Source organism: Bos indicus, chromosome 1 (assembly GCF_029378745.1).
Source record: "Bos indicus isolate NIAB-ARS_2022 breed Sahiwal x Tharparkar chromosome 1, NIAB-ARS_B.indTharparkar_mat_pri_1.0, whole genome shotgun sequence".
NCBI lineage: Eukaryota > Metazoa > Chordata > Mammalia > Artiodactyla > Bovidae > Bos > Bos indicus.
The window spans coordinates 16,216,567-16,234,972 of NC_091760.1; the positions used below are offsets into that span (position 1 = coordinate 16,216,567).

Here is an 18,406-nt window from a genome sequence, read left to right on the forward strand (position 1 = left end):
GAAAAGACACAGATGATACAGTTAGTAGACAAGATCATTTAAATAGCTTTTAAATACATTCTATATACTGAAGGAAGTCATACATAAGAGGAATGGAAAACAAACAAAAAAGGCCTCCAGCAAACTTACAGACATAAAAAGTAAAATGATGAAAAACACTCTGGTGGGTATATTAGACACACTAGACGTTACAAGTGGGTTCATTCTAAGGAATGCAAGGTTGTTTTAATATTTGAAAATCCATGGAATACACCAACTAGAACAGCTTACAATAAAAATCCATACGGTATTCTCAAAAGAAGAAACATTGGTTCATCACAGCACTGTTTATAATAGCCAGGACATGGAAGCAACCTAGATGTCCATCAGCAGATGAATGGATAAGAAAACTATGGTACATATACACAATGGAGTATTACTCAGCCATTAAAAAGAATACATTTGAATCAGTTCTAATGAGGTGGATGAAACTGGAGCCTATTATACACAGTGAAGTAAGCCAGAAGGAAAAACATAAATACAGTATACTAACGCATATATATGGAATTTAGAAAGATGGTAACAATAACCCGGTGTACGAGACAGCAAAAGAGACACTGATGTATAGAACAGTCTTATGGACTCTGTGGGAGAGGGAGAGGGTGGGAAGATGTGGGAGAATGACATTGAAACATGTAAAATATCACGTAAGAAACGAGTTGCCAGTCCAAGTTCGATACACGATACTGGATGCTTGGGGCTAGTGCGCTGGGACGACCCAGAGGGATGGTATGGGGAGGGAGGAGGTAGGAGGGTTCAGGATGGGGAACACATGTATACGTGTGGCGGATTCGTTTTGATATTTGGCAAAACTAATACAATTATGTAAAGTTTAAAAATAAAATAAAATTAAAAAAAAAAAAGAAACATTGGAGTGGAAATGAAGAAAGTGGTATTTAGAGTTTCTATTTTTACTCCCATTTTGGTTTTCATGTCCCCAAGTGCTTCTGGTTCTCTTTGTGAAAAATTCTTATTTTTCTTCAATGCTTGGTCTTAAATTACCTTCTTCACTGACTTCACTCACACTTCTTGAAAATAGTATCACTATGCAACAGGCAGTCTGGATTTTCCTCTCTGTGCTGCTGCCCTAATGCTTTTCGGAATTTTTTTCACAAAAAGAACGTGTATGTGAAAGTGTTAGTCACTTAGTGGTGTCCAACTCTTTGCAACCCCATGGACTGTAGCTACCAGGCTCCTCTGTCCATGGGATAAGAATACTGGATTGGGTTGCCATACCCTCCTCCAGGGCATCTTCCCGACACAGGGATCGAACCCCTGTCTCTTGTGGCTCCTGCACTGCAGGTGGATTCCTTACTGCTGAACTTCCAGGGAAGCCCAAACATTTCTATATACACAGATAAATATGTTGCCGTAAAAATGTCCCTGTGATACCAATTTTACCTCCTTTAACAATACTACCATATATTCCAATTCTCCCACTGTATAGTATATATCCAGCAAGTAGAATATCTATTATTTTATTCCATTCAAATGATGAGACTAATGCCATATGAGAAAAAAATGGAGATGCAAAACTATGGAGTTAAGTTGTCCAATTATAGTAGCTTCTGATTCATTCTAGACTGCATAATTATTATATTTTCACATATATATGAGAATTTTGAACTAATGTTAAACCTAAGAAAAAAATCTAAACCAAAAGGCAGTCTCTCCAGAAAGATAAAATGATGAGAATAAGATTCTAAAATGATATTTGTTCATTGTAATGAATGATCTAAGAGCTTTTCCTTGCTGTGGTTAGATCTAATATTGACTGTTAAGGATACACATTAGAAATCAGAAGTCTCTGAGAAAAATGATAATTATCTGGGGTGAATGTATTAATATTTGATGTGTAATCATTTAAAAAATATCAACAGTATATCAGAAAGGAATATTGCCTGCAAAGAAAATCTTAAAAAACCTGTCTGAAGAAATATCGTGTTTATTGCTACCTGCTATGTTAAATGGTTAAATAAAGATTTGAAACCTGAAGATAATATCAGTAAATGCTCAGAAAGTAATGAAAAATAGTTTTGAATTTCAATTATTGTCCTTAAAATCTTATTTAAAACCTAATCCTTCTTATGGGCACTTTTGTCAACTTGAATATATTTTTCTAATTGTTTTCTTGAAGCTATTCTATAGTATATGATTTATAACATGATATTTATAGATTTGCTTCAGTAGTAACCTTAATTAATAGCTAATACATGTTTAAAATACTCCATTTTTAAACTTTCATTGTCTCCATTTTAACAGTGTGAGTCACAACCTAAAAGAATGGAATATTTTCATATCTGTTCGATGTTAACTGAAATCAAATAACATTTAAAAATTCAGAAAATATACAAAAGTGAATTGTAAAACAACAGATTTAGAATAGAGAATTTATTCATTTGAACTTCTTTATATAACATTAAATTTATTATAAATTAGCTCTAGAAAGTTACATTCGTCTGTCATAATACGGTATGCAAACAAAACATACAATTATGTTTGTGTGGGTTAATTGCTCAGTTGTGTCTGACTCTTTGCAATCGCATGGACTGTTGCCCACCAGGCTCCTCTGTCCATGGGATTCTCCAGGCAAGAGTACTAGAGTTGGTAATCATTCCCTTCTTCAGGGATCTTCCCGACTCAGGGATCGAACCCAGGTCTCCCACATTGCAGGACAACTCTTTACTGTCTGAGCTACCAGGGGCATACAACAGTGGCATCTTACTAGATTTCCCACTTCTGGGTACTCTCTAGTAGTAACAGTAAAATGGCTCAGTCAGTCACAGGGCTCCTGGACCCATTTTAGCCAGAAACATGCCTGCTAGACAGACTGACCAGAGCTATGAAAGCAGCCTTTGACTTGTATTAAATCACTATGTTGCTCTCTTCAACAATTTAACCAACTGAACTGGAAACAAAAGCCTCATCATGTTTCAAATGAAATTCAAAAATAATGGTTTCCTTCCAGACAAAATGATAAGATTGTAAGTATTTTCCCAGAAGCCTGACCATGGATACAAGGCAAGGGAGTGTGGATACATAACCTACCTGTACCAGGAGATGGTGGGCTCAGGAGAGCCTGAGGCCCTGCAGGAAAATGTCATCTCTTCTCCTCTCTCTGCTGTGGCGTTAAAGGATTTCTGAGGCATTGTGATCAGCGGTGGTACTGAAAAACAGATGGACGTAGATTAAATAGAGATAAAACACAGTTTACCAACACCACTGAGACTGTTTCACCATTGCCTTTTTTTTTAAAGCTAAGCTTTAAAACTTGATAGCTCACCTCTGTACTTAAATCAAGAGGACTGACTTGACTGCATAGAAAAATGACTTTAAAATCGCTAATCTGCCTTCTAATGTACAATAATTAGATAATTCACTGTAATGCTGTTTTACTATTTTTAATCTATCAAATGAGACAAAAAAATAAATCAGACATTTTAGAAAAAAGTATATATATGTATTTACATTTATATATACACATGCTTTTATGAACAGTTACTTACAAAAAGACAGACAATACCACCCTGGCTTACATCAATACTGTAATCTATTTGGAGCATAAATGGATTTCCTATTTGGGTTCTCATTGGTGTATGTAATTCTATAAGCAATCATTCACAGCTTCAAGACAGGGCTTTCAAATTAAGTGTCAAACCATAATGTTCCCTCTGATTAACCACACTTAATTTCTTTAAACAACTATAGAACTTTTTATGAACAGAGACTGCTTAATCCATAGAGAGTATGAAATAGATTTTCATGAACAATTCAATTTTAAAATTAAGCTTCCCCAATTTCTAACTAATTACATTGCAAAAACTGTATATGTTGCACATTTTGAACATGTTGAAACTGTTACTGAAATGCATTGTTTGCAATAAACAAATCAATGCCATCCATAACAGAAGCTAAATTTCAAAGTAAAACATAAATTTTATTTAATATACACTTTTATGATTTTAAATTAAATATGATGAAAAAATTCTAAAATTAATTATTTAGTATGTTTGATTTTTACTATCCAAACAACATGACCAGACAGGCATTTAAATGTGTGATGATAATTAAATATTTCTACAATAGCATTCAGGTCATCATTGATGCTACATTATTACAACTGATGACAGGGACAGGAACTGTTATATATCTTAGTAATTATGCACATTAAATCAAATTTCTGCCTTTATGAATTTAAATACAAGGTACATGACCTGACATGCTGTCTGTAAACTAACATAAAAATTACTAGCATTAAAATAAGATGGATTTTTTTTTTTTCAGATGTTAACTCTGCATTTTAAGTCATTGAGATTTGACTTTTTGTACTCTGTTTTCTTCTCTTATAATTATGGAAGAAAACAGTTTAATGAACATGAATTGCTTTTCCTTTTGTGATTTATAAATGTAGTGGCAAGGGCACTATATTTTTATTGTAAGAATAAAGATTTTTAGCCCTTAAAGAATTATGATGAAAACGAACTCTTTAATACAAATTCTCTCTATAGTAAAGTATTTATGTAGATAGAAACATTTTCAAATGAAGAATCATATTTTAGTTCTTGTCCAGTTACTGTTACTAGTCTAAACAATTTATTTATTCTTTATCATAACCTTCTTATCTATAAAGTCAACTGTATATGCTGGATGATCTCTCAGAATTAACAAATCTTAATCTCTGTGTTTTATGATATATTAACTCCATTAATGATACATGTGTTCTTATTTCTAGTGCTGCTGCTGCTGCTGCTGCTAGGTCGCTTCAGTCGTGTCCGACTCTGTGCGACCCCATAGACGGCAGCCCACCAGGCTCCCCCATCCCTGGGATTCTCCAGGGAAGAACACTGGAGTGGGTTGCCATTTCCTTCTCCAATGAGTGAAAGTGAAAAGTGAAAGTGAAGTCACTCAGTCGTGTCCGACTCTTAGCGACCCCATGGACTGCAGCCCACCAGGCTTCTCCATCCATGGGATTTTCCAGGCAAGCGTACTGGAGTGGGGTGGCATTGCCTTCTCCTATTTGTAGTGCAGATTAGCAGAAAAATATTAACATTGCATATTTAGATATTTTGAGGAACTCTGAAGAATAATTCTGGAACTATTTGGAAGAAAAACATGCAATAAAATCTGCAGAGGTTTTTACTAGCTCAGATGCCAAGATATTCTGGTAGTCTGTTAGCTCCTGTTTGGACTGCACAGCATTTTTATGCATACTAACTTATGCTTCTGAATTCACTGTTGAGCTGGATTAAATACTTTTAAAAGAGAAAACATTATATTTCATATGAATTTATTTTTTCCTTACAAGTTCAGCACCTACACTATTTTAACTTTTTTAAAATGTCTTTTTTGGCATAGGACCACATATGAAAAATTCAGTTTTAATAACTTTACCAAGATTTATTTTCTGTATCTGTTAAGTACCTGGAGAAGAGCATGGCAACCCACTCCAGTATTCAAGCCTGGAGAAGTCCATGGACAGATTGCCGGGCAGGCCCTGTTCATGGGGTTGCACAGAGTCGGACACAACTAGGTGACAAATACACACACGGATCCATCAGGTAGTCAATTCTTTCTAAGTTTCTCTGTTCACACTTTAGCTTCAAGAAACATGGTACGGGGAATGAGGAGGGAGGAGGGTTTAAGATGGGGAACACGTGTATACCTGTGGCGGATTCATGTTGATATATGGCAAAACCAATACAATATTATAAGGTTAAAAAAAAATAAAATAAAAAAAAAGAAACATTGGAATGTGTAGAGAAATAGCTCTACAACCTATGTGCATGTAGGCTTTAATTCACCTTAACATTACAGTTTCCCTCATTGGCTGCTTATGTATCAAAGATATCATTAATTTGATATCTCAATTCCCCTTCATCAACAGAAGAATCCAGCTAGTCTAGTCCACTCTTCTGTGTCTTGCAGTCTTTGTCTTCACCCACTTTCCCTCAAGTACTTTTGGAAGATAAAGAATATGGTATTAACTGTGAAATACTTGTATAGTCCTAGTTAACCAATACAATAATTTCTCCAATTTTATTCAGGATAAAGATAACAAACTTCACTCTACCACTGTGAGGATACCAACTCTTTTCTAACTTATTGATTATTTGGATATGTTCTAAATATGTATTATCAAATATATTCACATGTACATGCTCCATCTGGCAGAGGACTAGTATCTTAAGACTCAGCCTTTTCTAAATTACTTTTTCTTGTTCATAATTTTTAAGGTTCCGTGACACTTAGACACTCACACAAGAGAGTACTTGGGAAAGACAGTAGAGGAGGAAGCAATAGACATCTGTCTCCACACCTACACAACAACTGCACTAGCAGGATCTTTCTGATGTAACTATCTTGGAACTGCCATGTCTACTGAATGCTTGCAACTTCTAGACAAAGAGATGGAAGGTAATTCTTGGTTAACACTGATCAATTTCTGTTATATGTGTACAGAAACAGCTACCTATCACCCTTCCCATCTGAGGCAGGCAACTGTACACACATTTCTGGCATAAGTTGCACATAAAAAGCCAGGATAGGAAAAAAGAAAATCAAGGATCTGTGCACTAATCCCTGACTGAGGCTTTTGATCACAGGTGAAGATGTAAAGAGGCAGTGGCCATTGTTACTAAACCTCCCACAATTGTGAAATCCTGGGATTTAATTAACTGGCATCCTTTAATTCCTCGCTTTTCTTTTCTTTTTAAATTCCTTTGCAGTGGGTGCTAATTCACTTCAGTTCAGTTCGGTTCAGTCACTCAGTCGTGTCCAACTCTTTGTGACCCCATGACCCATAGCATACCAGGCCTCCCTGTCCATCACCAACTCCTGGAGTTTACCCAAACTCATGTCCATTAAGTTGGTAATGTCATTCAACCACCTCATCCTCTGCTGTCCCCTTCTCTTCCTGCCCTCAAACTTTCCCAACATCAGGGTCTTTTCAGATGAGTCAGCCCTTCGCATCAGGTGGCCAAAGTATTGGAGTTTCACCTTTTCAACATCAGTCCTTTCAATGAACACCCAGGACTGATCTCCTTTAGAATGGACTGACTGGATCTCCTTGCAGTCCAAGGGACTCTCAAGAGTCTTTCCCAGCACCACAATTCAAAAGCATCAATTCTTCGACGCTCAGCTTTCTTTATAATCCAACTCTCACACCCATACATTACTACTGGAAAAACCATAGCCTTGACTAGACAGACCTTTGTTGACAAAGTAATGTTTCTACTTTTTAATATGCTGTCTAGGTTGGTCATATGCAACTCTTTGCGACCCTATGGAGAGTAGCCCATCAGGCTCCACAGTCTATGGGATTCTCCAGGCAAAACCTAGAGTGGATTTCCATGCCCTCCTCCAAAGGATCTTCCCATGTCTCTTATGCTTCTTGCATTGATAGGAAGGTTCTTTACCACAAGCAGCACCTGGCCAGATAGTAAAGACTGGGACAATCAAAAACAACTCCATATAATGGACATATTAGAAAGTGACCATGCACGTTGGTGGCTTAGATGGTAAAAAATCTGCTTGCAATGCAGGAGACCCATGTTCAATCCCTGGGTTGGGAAGATCGCCTGGAAAAGGAAATGGCAACCCACTCCAGTATTCTTGCCTGGAGAATTCCAAGGACAGAGGAGCCTGGAGGGCTACAATCCATTGGGTCATAAAGATTTGGGCACGAATGAGTGAGTAACACTTTCAAGCATGTTCAAGGAAAGGTGCAGGCTAAGAAAATACCAGAGGTTTCCTTAAATTTATCTCAGTTTGATCTTTGTTTGATCAGGAACACACTTTGATAATAATAATAACAAAGAATCAGTCACAGTAAACCCTGTGACTGAGAAAGAATCTGATTTCCATGTGCTGTGTTAAGTCACTTCAGTCATGTCTGACTCTTTATGACTCAATGAATTATAGCTTGCCAGGCTCCTCTGTCCATGCGATTCTCCAGGCAAGAGTATTGGAGTGGTTTGTCATGCCCTTCTCCAGGGGATCTTCCCAACCCACAGATTGAATCCACTTATCTTACATTTCCTGTGTTGGCAGGCAGGTTCTTTACCACCAGTTCCACCATAGTAAATATTTATTATTCAAATGTCCAATTTCCAGCAAAAATATCACAAGGCAGACAAAGAAATAAGAAAGTATAGCACATTAAAAGGAAAAATTAAATCAACAGAAACTGTCCCTGAAAAAGACCTGAGGGCAGATATATTGATAGACTTTCATACAACCATCTTAATGATGCTCAAATAACTATAGGAAGAATTAGAGAAACTGAAGAAAACATTGTATGAAGAAAATGGAAATGCCTACAAAGATATAGAAAACCTCTTAAAAGTGGACTACGAGAAATACTGAAACTTAAAATGACAATCACTGAAATAAAAGACTCAATCAGATCAGATCAGATCAGATCAGTCATTCAGTTGTGTCCGATTCTTTGCACCCCCATGAATCGCAGCACGCCAGGTCTCCCTGTCCGTCACCAACTCCCGGAGTTCACTGAGACTCACATCCATCAAGTCAGTGATGCCATCCAGCCATCTCATCCTCTGTCGTCCCCTACTCCTCCTGCCCCCAATCCCTCCCAGCATCAGAGTCTTTTCCAATGAGTCAACTCTTCACATGAGGTGGCCAAAGTACTGGAGTTTCAGCTTTAGCATCATTCCTTCCAAAGAAATCCCAGGGCTGATCTCCTTCAGAATGGACTGGTTGGATCTCCTTGCAGTCCAAGGGACTCTCAAGAGTCTTCTCCAACACAACAGTTCAAAAGCATCAAAAACTTTTGATGGAAAAACCATAGCCTTGACTAGACAAACCTTTGTTGGCAAAGTAATGTCTCTGCTTTTGAATATGCTATCTAGGTTGGTCATAACTTTCCTTCCAAGGAGTAAGCGTCTTTTAATTTCATGGCTGCAGTCACCATCTATAGTGATTTTGGAGCCCAGAGACATAAAGTCTGACACTGTTTCCACTGTTTCCCCATCTATTTCCCATGAAGTGGTGGGACTGGATGCCATGATCTTCGTTTTCTGAATGTTGGTTTTTCCTGTGGTCATGTATGGATGTGAGAGTTGGACTGTGAAGAAGGCTGAGTGCCAAAGAATTGTTGAGCTTTAAGCCAACTTTTTCACTGTCCACTTTCACTTTCATCAAGAGGCTTTTTAGTTCCTCTGCACTTTCGGCCATAAGGGTGGTGTCATCTGCATATCTGAGGTTATTGATATTTCTCCTGGCAATCTTGATTCCAGTTTGTGTTTCTTCCAGTCCAGCATTTCTCATGATGTACTCTGCATATAAGTTAAATAAACAGGGTGACAATATACAGCCTTGATGTACTCCTTTTCCTATTTGGAACCAGTCTGTTGTTCCATGTCCAGTTCTAACTGTTGCTTCCTGACCTGCATACAAATTTCTCAAGATGCAGATCAAGTGGTCTGGTATTCCCATCTCTTGAAGAATTTTCCACAGTTTATTGTGATCCACACAGTCAAAGGCTTTGGCATAGTCAATAAAGCAGAAGTACATGTTTTTCTGGAACTCTCTTGCTTTTTCTATGATCCAGTAGATGTTGGCAATTTGATCTATGGATCCTCTGCCTTTTCTAAAACCAGCTTGAACATCAGGAAGTTCATGGTTCACATATTGCTGAAGCCTGGCTTGGAGAATTTTGAGCATTACTTTACTAGCGTGTGAGATGAGTGCAATTGTGTGGTAGTTTGAGCATTCTTTGGCATTGCCTTTCTTTGGGATTGGAATGAAAACTGACCTTTTCCAGTCCTGTGGCCACTGCTGAGTTTTCCAAATTTGCTGGCATATTGAGTGCAGCACTTTCACAGCATCATCTTTCAGGATTTGGAATAGCTCAACTGGAATTCTATCACCTCCACTAGCTTTGTTAGTAGTGATGCTTTCTAAGGCCCACTTGATTTCACATTCCAGGCTGTCTGGCTCTAGGTCAGTGATCACACCATCGTGATTATCTGGGTCTTGAAGATCTTTTTTGTACAGTTCTTCTGTGTATTCTTGCCATCTCTTCTTAATATCTTCTGCTTTTATTAGGTCCATACCATTTCTGTCCTTTATCGAGCCCATCTTTGCATGAAATGTTCCTTTGGTATCTCTGATTTTCTTGAAGAGATCCCTAGTCTTTCACATTCTGTTGTTTTCCTCTATTTCTTTGCATTGATCATTGAAGAAGGCTTTCTTATCTCTTCTTGCTCTTCTTTGGAACTCTGCATTCTGATGTTTATATCTTTCCTTTTCTCCTTTGCTTTTTGCTTCTCTTCTTTTCACAGCTATTTGTAAGGCCTCCCCAGATAGCCATTTTGCTTTTTTTGCATTTCTTTTCTATGGGAATGGTCTTGATCCCTGTCTCCTGTACAATGTCATGAACCTCATTCCATAGTTCATCAGGCACTCTATCTATCAGATCTAGGCCCTTAAATCTATTTCTCACTTCCACTGTATAATCATAAGGGATTTGATTTAGATCATACCTGAATGGTCTAGTGGTTTTCCCTACTTTCTTCAATTTAAGTCTGAATTTGGCAATACGGAGTTCATGGTTTTAGCCACAGTCAGCTCCTGGTCTTGTTTTTGCTGACTGTATAGAGCTTCTCCATCTTTGGCTGCAAAGAATATAAACAATCTGATTTCGGTGTTGACCATCTGGTGATGTCCATGTATAGAATCTTCTCTTGTGTTGTTGGAAGAGGGTGTTTGTTATGACCAGTGCATTTTCTTGGCAAAACTCTATGAGTCTTTGCCCTGCTTCATTCCGTATTCCAAGGCCAAATTTGCCTGTTACTCCAGGTGTTTCTTGACTTCCTACTTTTGCATTCCAGTCCCCTATAATGAAAAGGACATCTTTTTTGGGTGTTTGTTCTAAAAGGTCTTGTAGGTCTTTATAGAACCGTTCAACTTCAGCTTCTTCAGAGTTACTGGTTGGGGCATAGACTTGGATTACTGTGATATTGAATGGTTTCCCTTGGAAACAAACAGAGATCATTCTGTCGTTTTTGATATTGCATCCAAGTACTGCATTTTGAACTCTTTTGTTGACCATGATGGCCACTCCATTTCTTCTGAGAGATTCCTGCCCGCAGTAGTAGATACAATGGTCATCTGGGTTAAATTCACCCATTCCAGTCCATTTCAATTCACTGATTCCTAGAATGTTGACATTCACTCTTGCCATCTCTTGTTTGCCCACTTTCAATTTGCCTTGTTTCATGGACCTGACATTCCAGGTTCCTATGCAATATTGCTCTTTACAGCATCGGACCTTGCTTCTATCACTAGTCACATCCACAGCTGGGTATTGTTTTTGCTTTGGCTCCAACCCTTCATTCTTTCTGGAGTTATTTCTCCACTGATCTCCAGTAGCACAGTATGAAAAGATTCAATAGAGAGATTCAAAGGCAAATGGGAGTAAACAGAAGAATCAGTGAATATAAAATAATGTAATGAAAGTTCTTGAATATGAGCAACAGAAAGACAAAAGGTTGAAGAAAAGTGTTTGTAACTGAAGAGCCTGGTGGGACATAACCAAGTAAACCAACAATCACGTGGTAGGAGTCTCAGAAGGGAAGTGGGAGAAAAAGGGACACACTGAATATTTGAAGGAATAATGGCTTAAAACTTTAGCCATGAGTATAAAACTAAGATGAATTCAAAGAGGACCAGGACAAGATTAATTATAATGGAATTTTCAAAAGGCAAAGAGAAAATCTTAGAAAGCAATAAGAGAGGAGTGACTCATTACATACAAGGGATCCTCAATAATTATCAGCAGATTTTGCATCTAAAACTTTGGAGGACAGATGGTAGTGGGTGGATGTATTTGAAGTGCTAAAAGGAAAAAAAAAAAATCTGTCAACCAAGAAATCTAGATCCTGGAAAACTTTCTTTCAACAGTGAGGGAGAAATCAAGACATTCTAGATAAGCAAAAGCCGAGGGAGTTTGTTACTACTAGACCTGCCTTGCAAGAAATGCTGAAGGGAATCCTGCAAGTTGAAACAGAAGGACACTAGAAAGCAATTCAAAGACATATGAAGAAATGAAGAACTCAATAAAAGTAGACATACAGGCAATAAAAAAGCTAGTACTATTCTAATGGAAGATTGTGACTGTACTTTTTTTTTTCCTATAAGACTTAAGAGACTAATACATTTTTAAAAAATATTAATATAATTCTAACAGTGTTTTGTAACTGGATTTTTTCAGTTCCTCTTTTGGGACACAAAAGATATAAAGATATATTTTTTGATATCAGCAACCAAAAAGAATAGGGTTAAGCTGTAAAGGAGCAGATTTTATGTTATTTAAGTTAAGCTGCCATAAATTTAAGTTAGAGTGTTATAACTTTAGGACATTAAGTGCAGTATCATCAATAACCATAAAGAAAACAGATACAAAATATATACAAAAGGAAATGAAAAAGCCATTTTAAAATTTCACTACAGAAAACAATTAAACAAGACGACAGTAATGTAGGAAACAAGAGAAGAAAATTATAAGACATTCAGGAAACAAATAAAAAAATACTAAATTTCTTCCATCCCCATCAATAATTATTTTAAATGTAAATGTATTAAACTCTCCAATAAACATACAGAGATTGGCAGAATGGCTAAAAACTGATAAAGTTATGCCCGAACTGTAAGAGATTCAGTGTCAATATGAAGACACAAATAGACTAAGTCAACAGAGATAGACATGATAGCCATAAAGAGCAGGGATGACTACCCAAATAAACAAAATAGACTTTAAATAAATTTGCTTTCTAAGAATATGTCCATTTCTTCCCAGTTATCCTTTCTTTTGGCATATACCTGCTCATAGCAGTCTCTTATGATCCTTTGTATTTCTGTGTTGTCTGTTGTAACATTTACTTTTTCATTTCTACTTTTATTGAGTCTTTTTTTTTTTCTTGATGAGGCTAGTTAATGATTTCCAAATTTTGTTTATCTTCTCAAAGTACCATCTTTTAATTTTATTGATCTTTGCTATGTCTCCTTCATTTCTTTTTTATGTATTTCTGCTATTATTTTCATGATTTCTTTCCTTCTACTACCTTTTTTTTTTTGGTTCTTTTTGTTTTACTTGCTTTAGCAGTAAAGTTAGATTGTTTAATTGATGGCTCTCTTGTTTCTTAATGTGAGCTTGTATTGATATGAACTTCAATCTTAGCACTACTTTTACTGTATCTCATAAGTTTTGAGTTTTAATTGTCATTTGTTTCTAGGCATATTGTGATTTCTTTTTTGATTTCTTCAGTGATCTGTTGGTTATTTAGAAGTGTGCTGTTTAGCCTCCATCTGTTTGTGTTTTTTATAGTTTTTTTTTTCTCCTGCAGTTGATATCTAGTCTTACAGCATTGTGATCAGAAGAGATGCTTGAATTGATTTCAATTTTAAAAAATTTACTAAGGCTTGATGTGTGGCCCAAGATCTGATCTATCCTGAAGAATGTTTCATGTACACTTGAGAATAAATTAAATATATTGTTTATAGGTGAAATGCCCTTTAACAAAATTTAACATACATGCTTGATAAAATCTCTCTAGAAAGTAGGTATCGAAGGAACATACTTCAACATAATAAATGCTATATATGACAAAGCCACAGCAAACATTATTATCAATGTCAAAGAACTGAAAGCATTTCCTCTAAAATCAGGAACAAGATAAGGGTGTCCACACTCACCATTATTACTGAACAGTTTTGGAAGTCCTAGCCTCAGCAAACAGGAAAAGAAAAAAAAAAAAAAAAAAAAAACATGCTCTTTGCAGATTCTCTACACAGAAAACCCTAAATATGCCACCAGAAAATTATTAGAGCTAATCAATGAATATAGTTAAGTGACAGAATATAAAATTAATACACAGGAATCCCTTGCATTCCTGTACACTAATAATGAAAAAATCAAAAAGAGAAATTAAGGAAACAATCCCATTCACCATTGCAAAAAAAGAATAAAATAATTAGTTATAAATTTACATAAATAGACAAAAGACCTGTGTGCAGAAAACTATAAGACACTGACTAAAGAATAAAAAATGACACAAACAGATGGAGAGATATACTATGTTTTTGGATTGGAAAAATCAATATAGTGAAGATGACTATACTACCCAAAGCAACCTGTAGATTCAATGCAAACCTTACCAAACTCCAATGGTATTTTTCACAGAACTAGAATAAATAATTTAACAATTTGTATGGAAGCACAAAAGATCTTGTATAGCCAGAGTAATCTTGATAAAGAAGAGTAGAACTATTGGAATCAGCCTTCCTAATTTCAGATGATATTACAAAGCTAGTCATCAAGACAGTATGGTACTGGCACAAAGACAGAAATATAGACCAATGGAACAAGATAGAAAGTCCAGAGATAAATCCATGCACCTAAAGACAGCTTATCCTAGACAAACGAGTCAAAAACATACAATGGAGAAAGACAGTCCCTTCAGCAAGTTATGCTGAGAAAACTGGTCAACTACAAGTAAAACAACAAAAACAGAACACTTCCTAACAACATACACCAAAATAAATTCAAAATGGATTAAAGACCTAAATATAAAACCAGAAACTATAAAGCTCTTAGAGAAAAACAAAGGCAGAATAAATCAGAGCAAGATCCAATATGGGACTCTTAGAGTAACAGAAATAAAAACAAATGGGCCCTAATTAAACTTAAACGTGTTTGTAAATGAATAAAGCTAAAAGCAAAGTGAAAAGAAAATCCTCAGAATGGGAGAACATAACAGCAAATGAAACAACTGACAAAGAATTTATCTCCAAAACATATAAGCTCATGCAGCTCAATTCCAGAAAAAAAAAGAAACAAATAAAAAAGTGGGCAGGAAACCCACACAGACATTTCTTCAAATAAAACATAAACACATACCAAGATGGTCAACATCACTCACTATTAGAGAAATGCAAATCAAAACTACAATGAGGTCTTATCGTGCACTGGCCAGAATGGCCATCATGAAAAAGTCTACAAACCATAAATGCTGGATAGCATGTGGAAAAAAGAGAATACTCTTATATTGCTGGGAATGCAAACTGATTAAAGCACTATGGAGAACAGTATGGAGATTCTTAAAAAACTAGAAATAAAAATACCATATGACCCATCAATTCCACTACTGGGCATATGCCCTGAGGAAACATAATTTAAAAAAACCCATATACCCAATGTTCACTGCATCACTATTTACAATAGCTAGGACAAAGAGGCAACCATTGACAGATGAATGGATAAGGAAGCTGAGGTACATATACACAATGGAATATTACTCTGCTATAAAAAGGAATATATTTGAATCAGCTCTAATTAGGTAGATGAACCTAGAGCCAATTATACAGAGTGAAGTAAGTTAGAAAGATAAAGACAAATATTGTATAGTAAGTCATGTATATGGAATCTAGAAAGGTAGTATCAGTTATCTATGGGTAGGGCAGCAAAGGAGACACAGACATAAAGAAGAGACTTCTGAACATAGTAGGGGAAGGAAAGGGTGGTATGATTTGAGAGAATAGCACTGAAACATAAAAATTACTATATGTAACATAGATAACCAGTGTCTGGTTTATGAGGCAGAGAACCCAAAGCCAGTGCTCTGTGACAACCTAAAGAGATGTGGTGGAGAGAGAGGTGCGAGGGGGGTTCAAGAGGGAGGGGACACATGTATACATATACTCAATTCATGTTGATGTATGGCAAAAACCGTCACAATATTATAAAGAGACTATCCCCCAGTATGGACTTAACAGAAGAAGAAGATATTAAGAAGAGGTGCCAAGAATCCACAGAACTGTATGATAAAGGCCTTAATGACCCAGATAACCATGATGGTGTCCTCACTCATCTACAGTCAGACATCCTAGAGTATGAAATCAAGTGTGCCTTAGGAAGCATCACACTTGATGCTAGGAACATCACACTTAATGCTAGGAACAAAGCTAGTGGATGCAATGGAATTCCAGCTGAGCTGTTGCAAATCCTAAAAGAAGATGCTGTGAAAGTGCTACACTGAATATCCCAGCAAATTTGGAAATTTCAGTAAGTGACCACAAGACTGGAAAAGATCAGCTTCATTCCAATCCCAAAGCTGGGCAATGTCAAAGAATGCTCAAACTCCCACATAATTGTACTCATTTCACATGCTTGCAACATGATGCTTAAAATCCTTTAAGTTACAATTCAGCAGTACCTGGACTGAGAAATTCTAGATGTACAAGCTCGATATAGAAAAGGCAGAGGAACCAGAGACCAAATTGCCAACATTTGTTGGATCATAGAAAAAGCAAGGGAACTCAGAAATACACCTATTTCTGCTTCATTGACTACGCTGAAGCCTTTGACTGTCTGGATCACAACAAACTGGAAAATTTTTAAAGAGATGGAAATACCAGACCATCTTATTTCTCTCCTGAGAAACCTCAATGCAAGTCAAGAAGCAACAGTTAGAACTGGATATGGAACAACAGACTGGTTCAAAATTGGGAAAGGAGTATGTCAAGGCTGTATGTTGTCATCCTGCTTATTTAACTTATATGCATTTTATCCAAAAACAATATTGAACACATTACTCAAGAGCATACAGGACATTTTCCAGGATAGCCCATATGTTGTACCACAAAATAATCTTAAACTAAGAGAATAGAACATAAGAATAAACTCAACCTAAGCTACTAGAAGAAAGTTAATACTAAGGATTAGAATAAAAATTTTTTAAAACAGAGAATACAAAAATAGATAATATTAATAAAATAAAAAGTTGGTTGACTATTAAAATCAACAAAATTGAGAAAATTTTAGCTTAGGTGGACTAGTATAAAAAGATAAAACTCAAAAGATTAAAATCAGAAATGAAAATGATATTATGAACAATTCTGGAGTACGTCAAGGCTGTATATTGTCACCCTGCTTATTTAACTTATATGCAGAGTACATCATGAGAAATGCTGGGCTGGAAAGAAGCACAAGCTGGAATCAAGATTGCCAGAAGAAATATTAATAGCCTCAGATATGCAGATGACACAACCCTTATGGCAGAAATTGAAGAAGAACTAAAAAGTCTCTTGATGAAAGTGAAAGAGGAGAGTGAAAAAGTTGGCTTAAAGCTCAACATTCAGAAAACTAAGATCATGGCATCTGGTCCCATCATTTCATAGGAAATAGATGGGGAAACAGTGTCAGACTTAATTTTTCTGGGCTCCAAAATCACTGCAGATGGTGATTGCAGCCATGAAATTAAAAGACTCTACTCCTTGGAATAAAGTTATGACCAACCTAGATAGCATATTGAAGAGCAGAGATATTACTTTGTGAACAAACGTCCATCTAGTCAAGGCTATGGTTTTTCCAGTGGTCATGTATGGATGTGAGAGTTGGACTGTGAAGAAAGCTGAGCACTGAAGAATTGATGCTTTTGAACTGTGGTGTTGGAGAAGATTCTTGAGAGGCTCTTGGACTGCAGGGAGATCCAACCCATCCATCCTAAAGGAGATGAGTCCTGGGTGTTCATTGGAAGGACTGATGCTGAAGCTGACACTCCAGTACTTTGGCCACCTCATGCGAAGAGTTGATTCATTGGAAAAGACCCTGATGCTGGGAGGGATTGTGGGCAGGAGGAGAAGGTGACGACAGAGGATGAAATGCCTGGATGGCATCACTGACTCGATGGACGTGACTCTGAGAGAACTCTGGGAGTTGGTGATGGACAGGGAGTCCTGGCGTGCTGTGATTCATGAGGTCTCAAAGAGTCGGACACAACTGAGCGACTGAACTGAACTGAATTCAGAGACTATTACTACTACTATACAAATAGGTGAACTAGAACATAGAACTTAATTTTTATACTAAAGTTAATCCCAAATAGATCAAAAACCGAAAGTTATAACATAAAAGTATAAAACGATTAGAAGAAACTTGAAAGAAAAGTCTTTGTAACTTGGGGACAGAAGATGATGTCTTATACATGTCACCAAAGACAGATGTTCTTGAATCCTATAAATGAGACCCAGTGCAGTAAAAAAAAAAAAAATAGAATAAATATTTAAAAACTACTCCAAAATCTACATAAGGCAGAAATAGAAGAAAAGGTGAACAAAGCACAGATAAGAAAAAGATAAAACAAATAACACGACTTAAATCCAGCTAAGTCAATAAGATATTTCATGTAAATTATTTAAATATTTCAACACAAAGGCAGTTGTGACCTTGGCATAAGTTCTCTTGGAGGAAGTCGTCATCAACCCCACCATAGAGCCACCGAGCAGATGACCCACAAACTGGAGAACAATTATACCAAAGAAGTTCTTGCACTGTTGCAAAAGTTCA

At 36.5% G+C, this 18,406-nt stretch overlaps 1 protein-coding gene across 2 annotated transcripts in view; it reads right to left on the bottom strand.

Annotated features, from left to right (window-relative positions):
• NCAM2 (neural cell adhesion molecule 2) overlaps positions 1-18,406 on the bottom strand; it is a 568,800-nt gene that overhangs the window by 185,277 nt on the left and 365,117 nt on the right. For both annotated transcript variants that reach the window (XM_070786214.1, XM_070786219.1), the window contains exon 6: positions 3,088-3,205. In XM_070786214.1, coding sequence (XP_070642315.1) covers positions 3,088-3,205 — 118 coding nt within the window. The remainder of the gene's footprint in view (positions 1-3,087; positions 3,206-18,406) is intronic.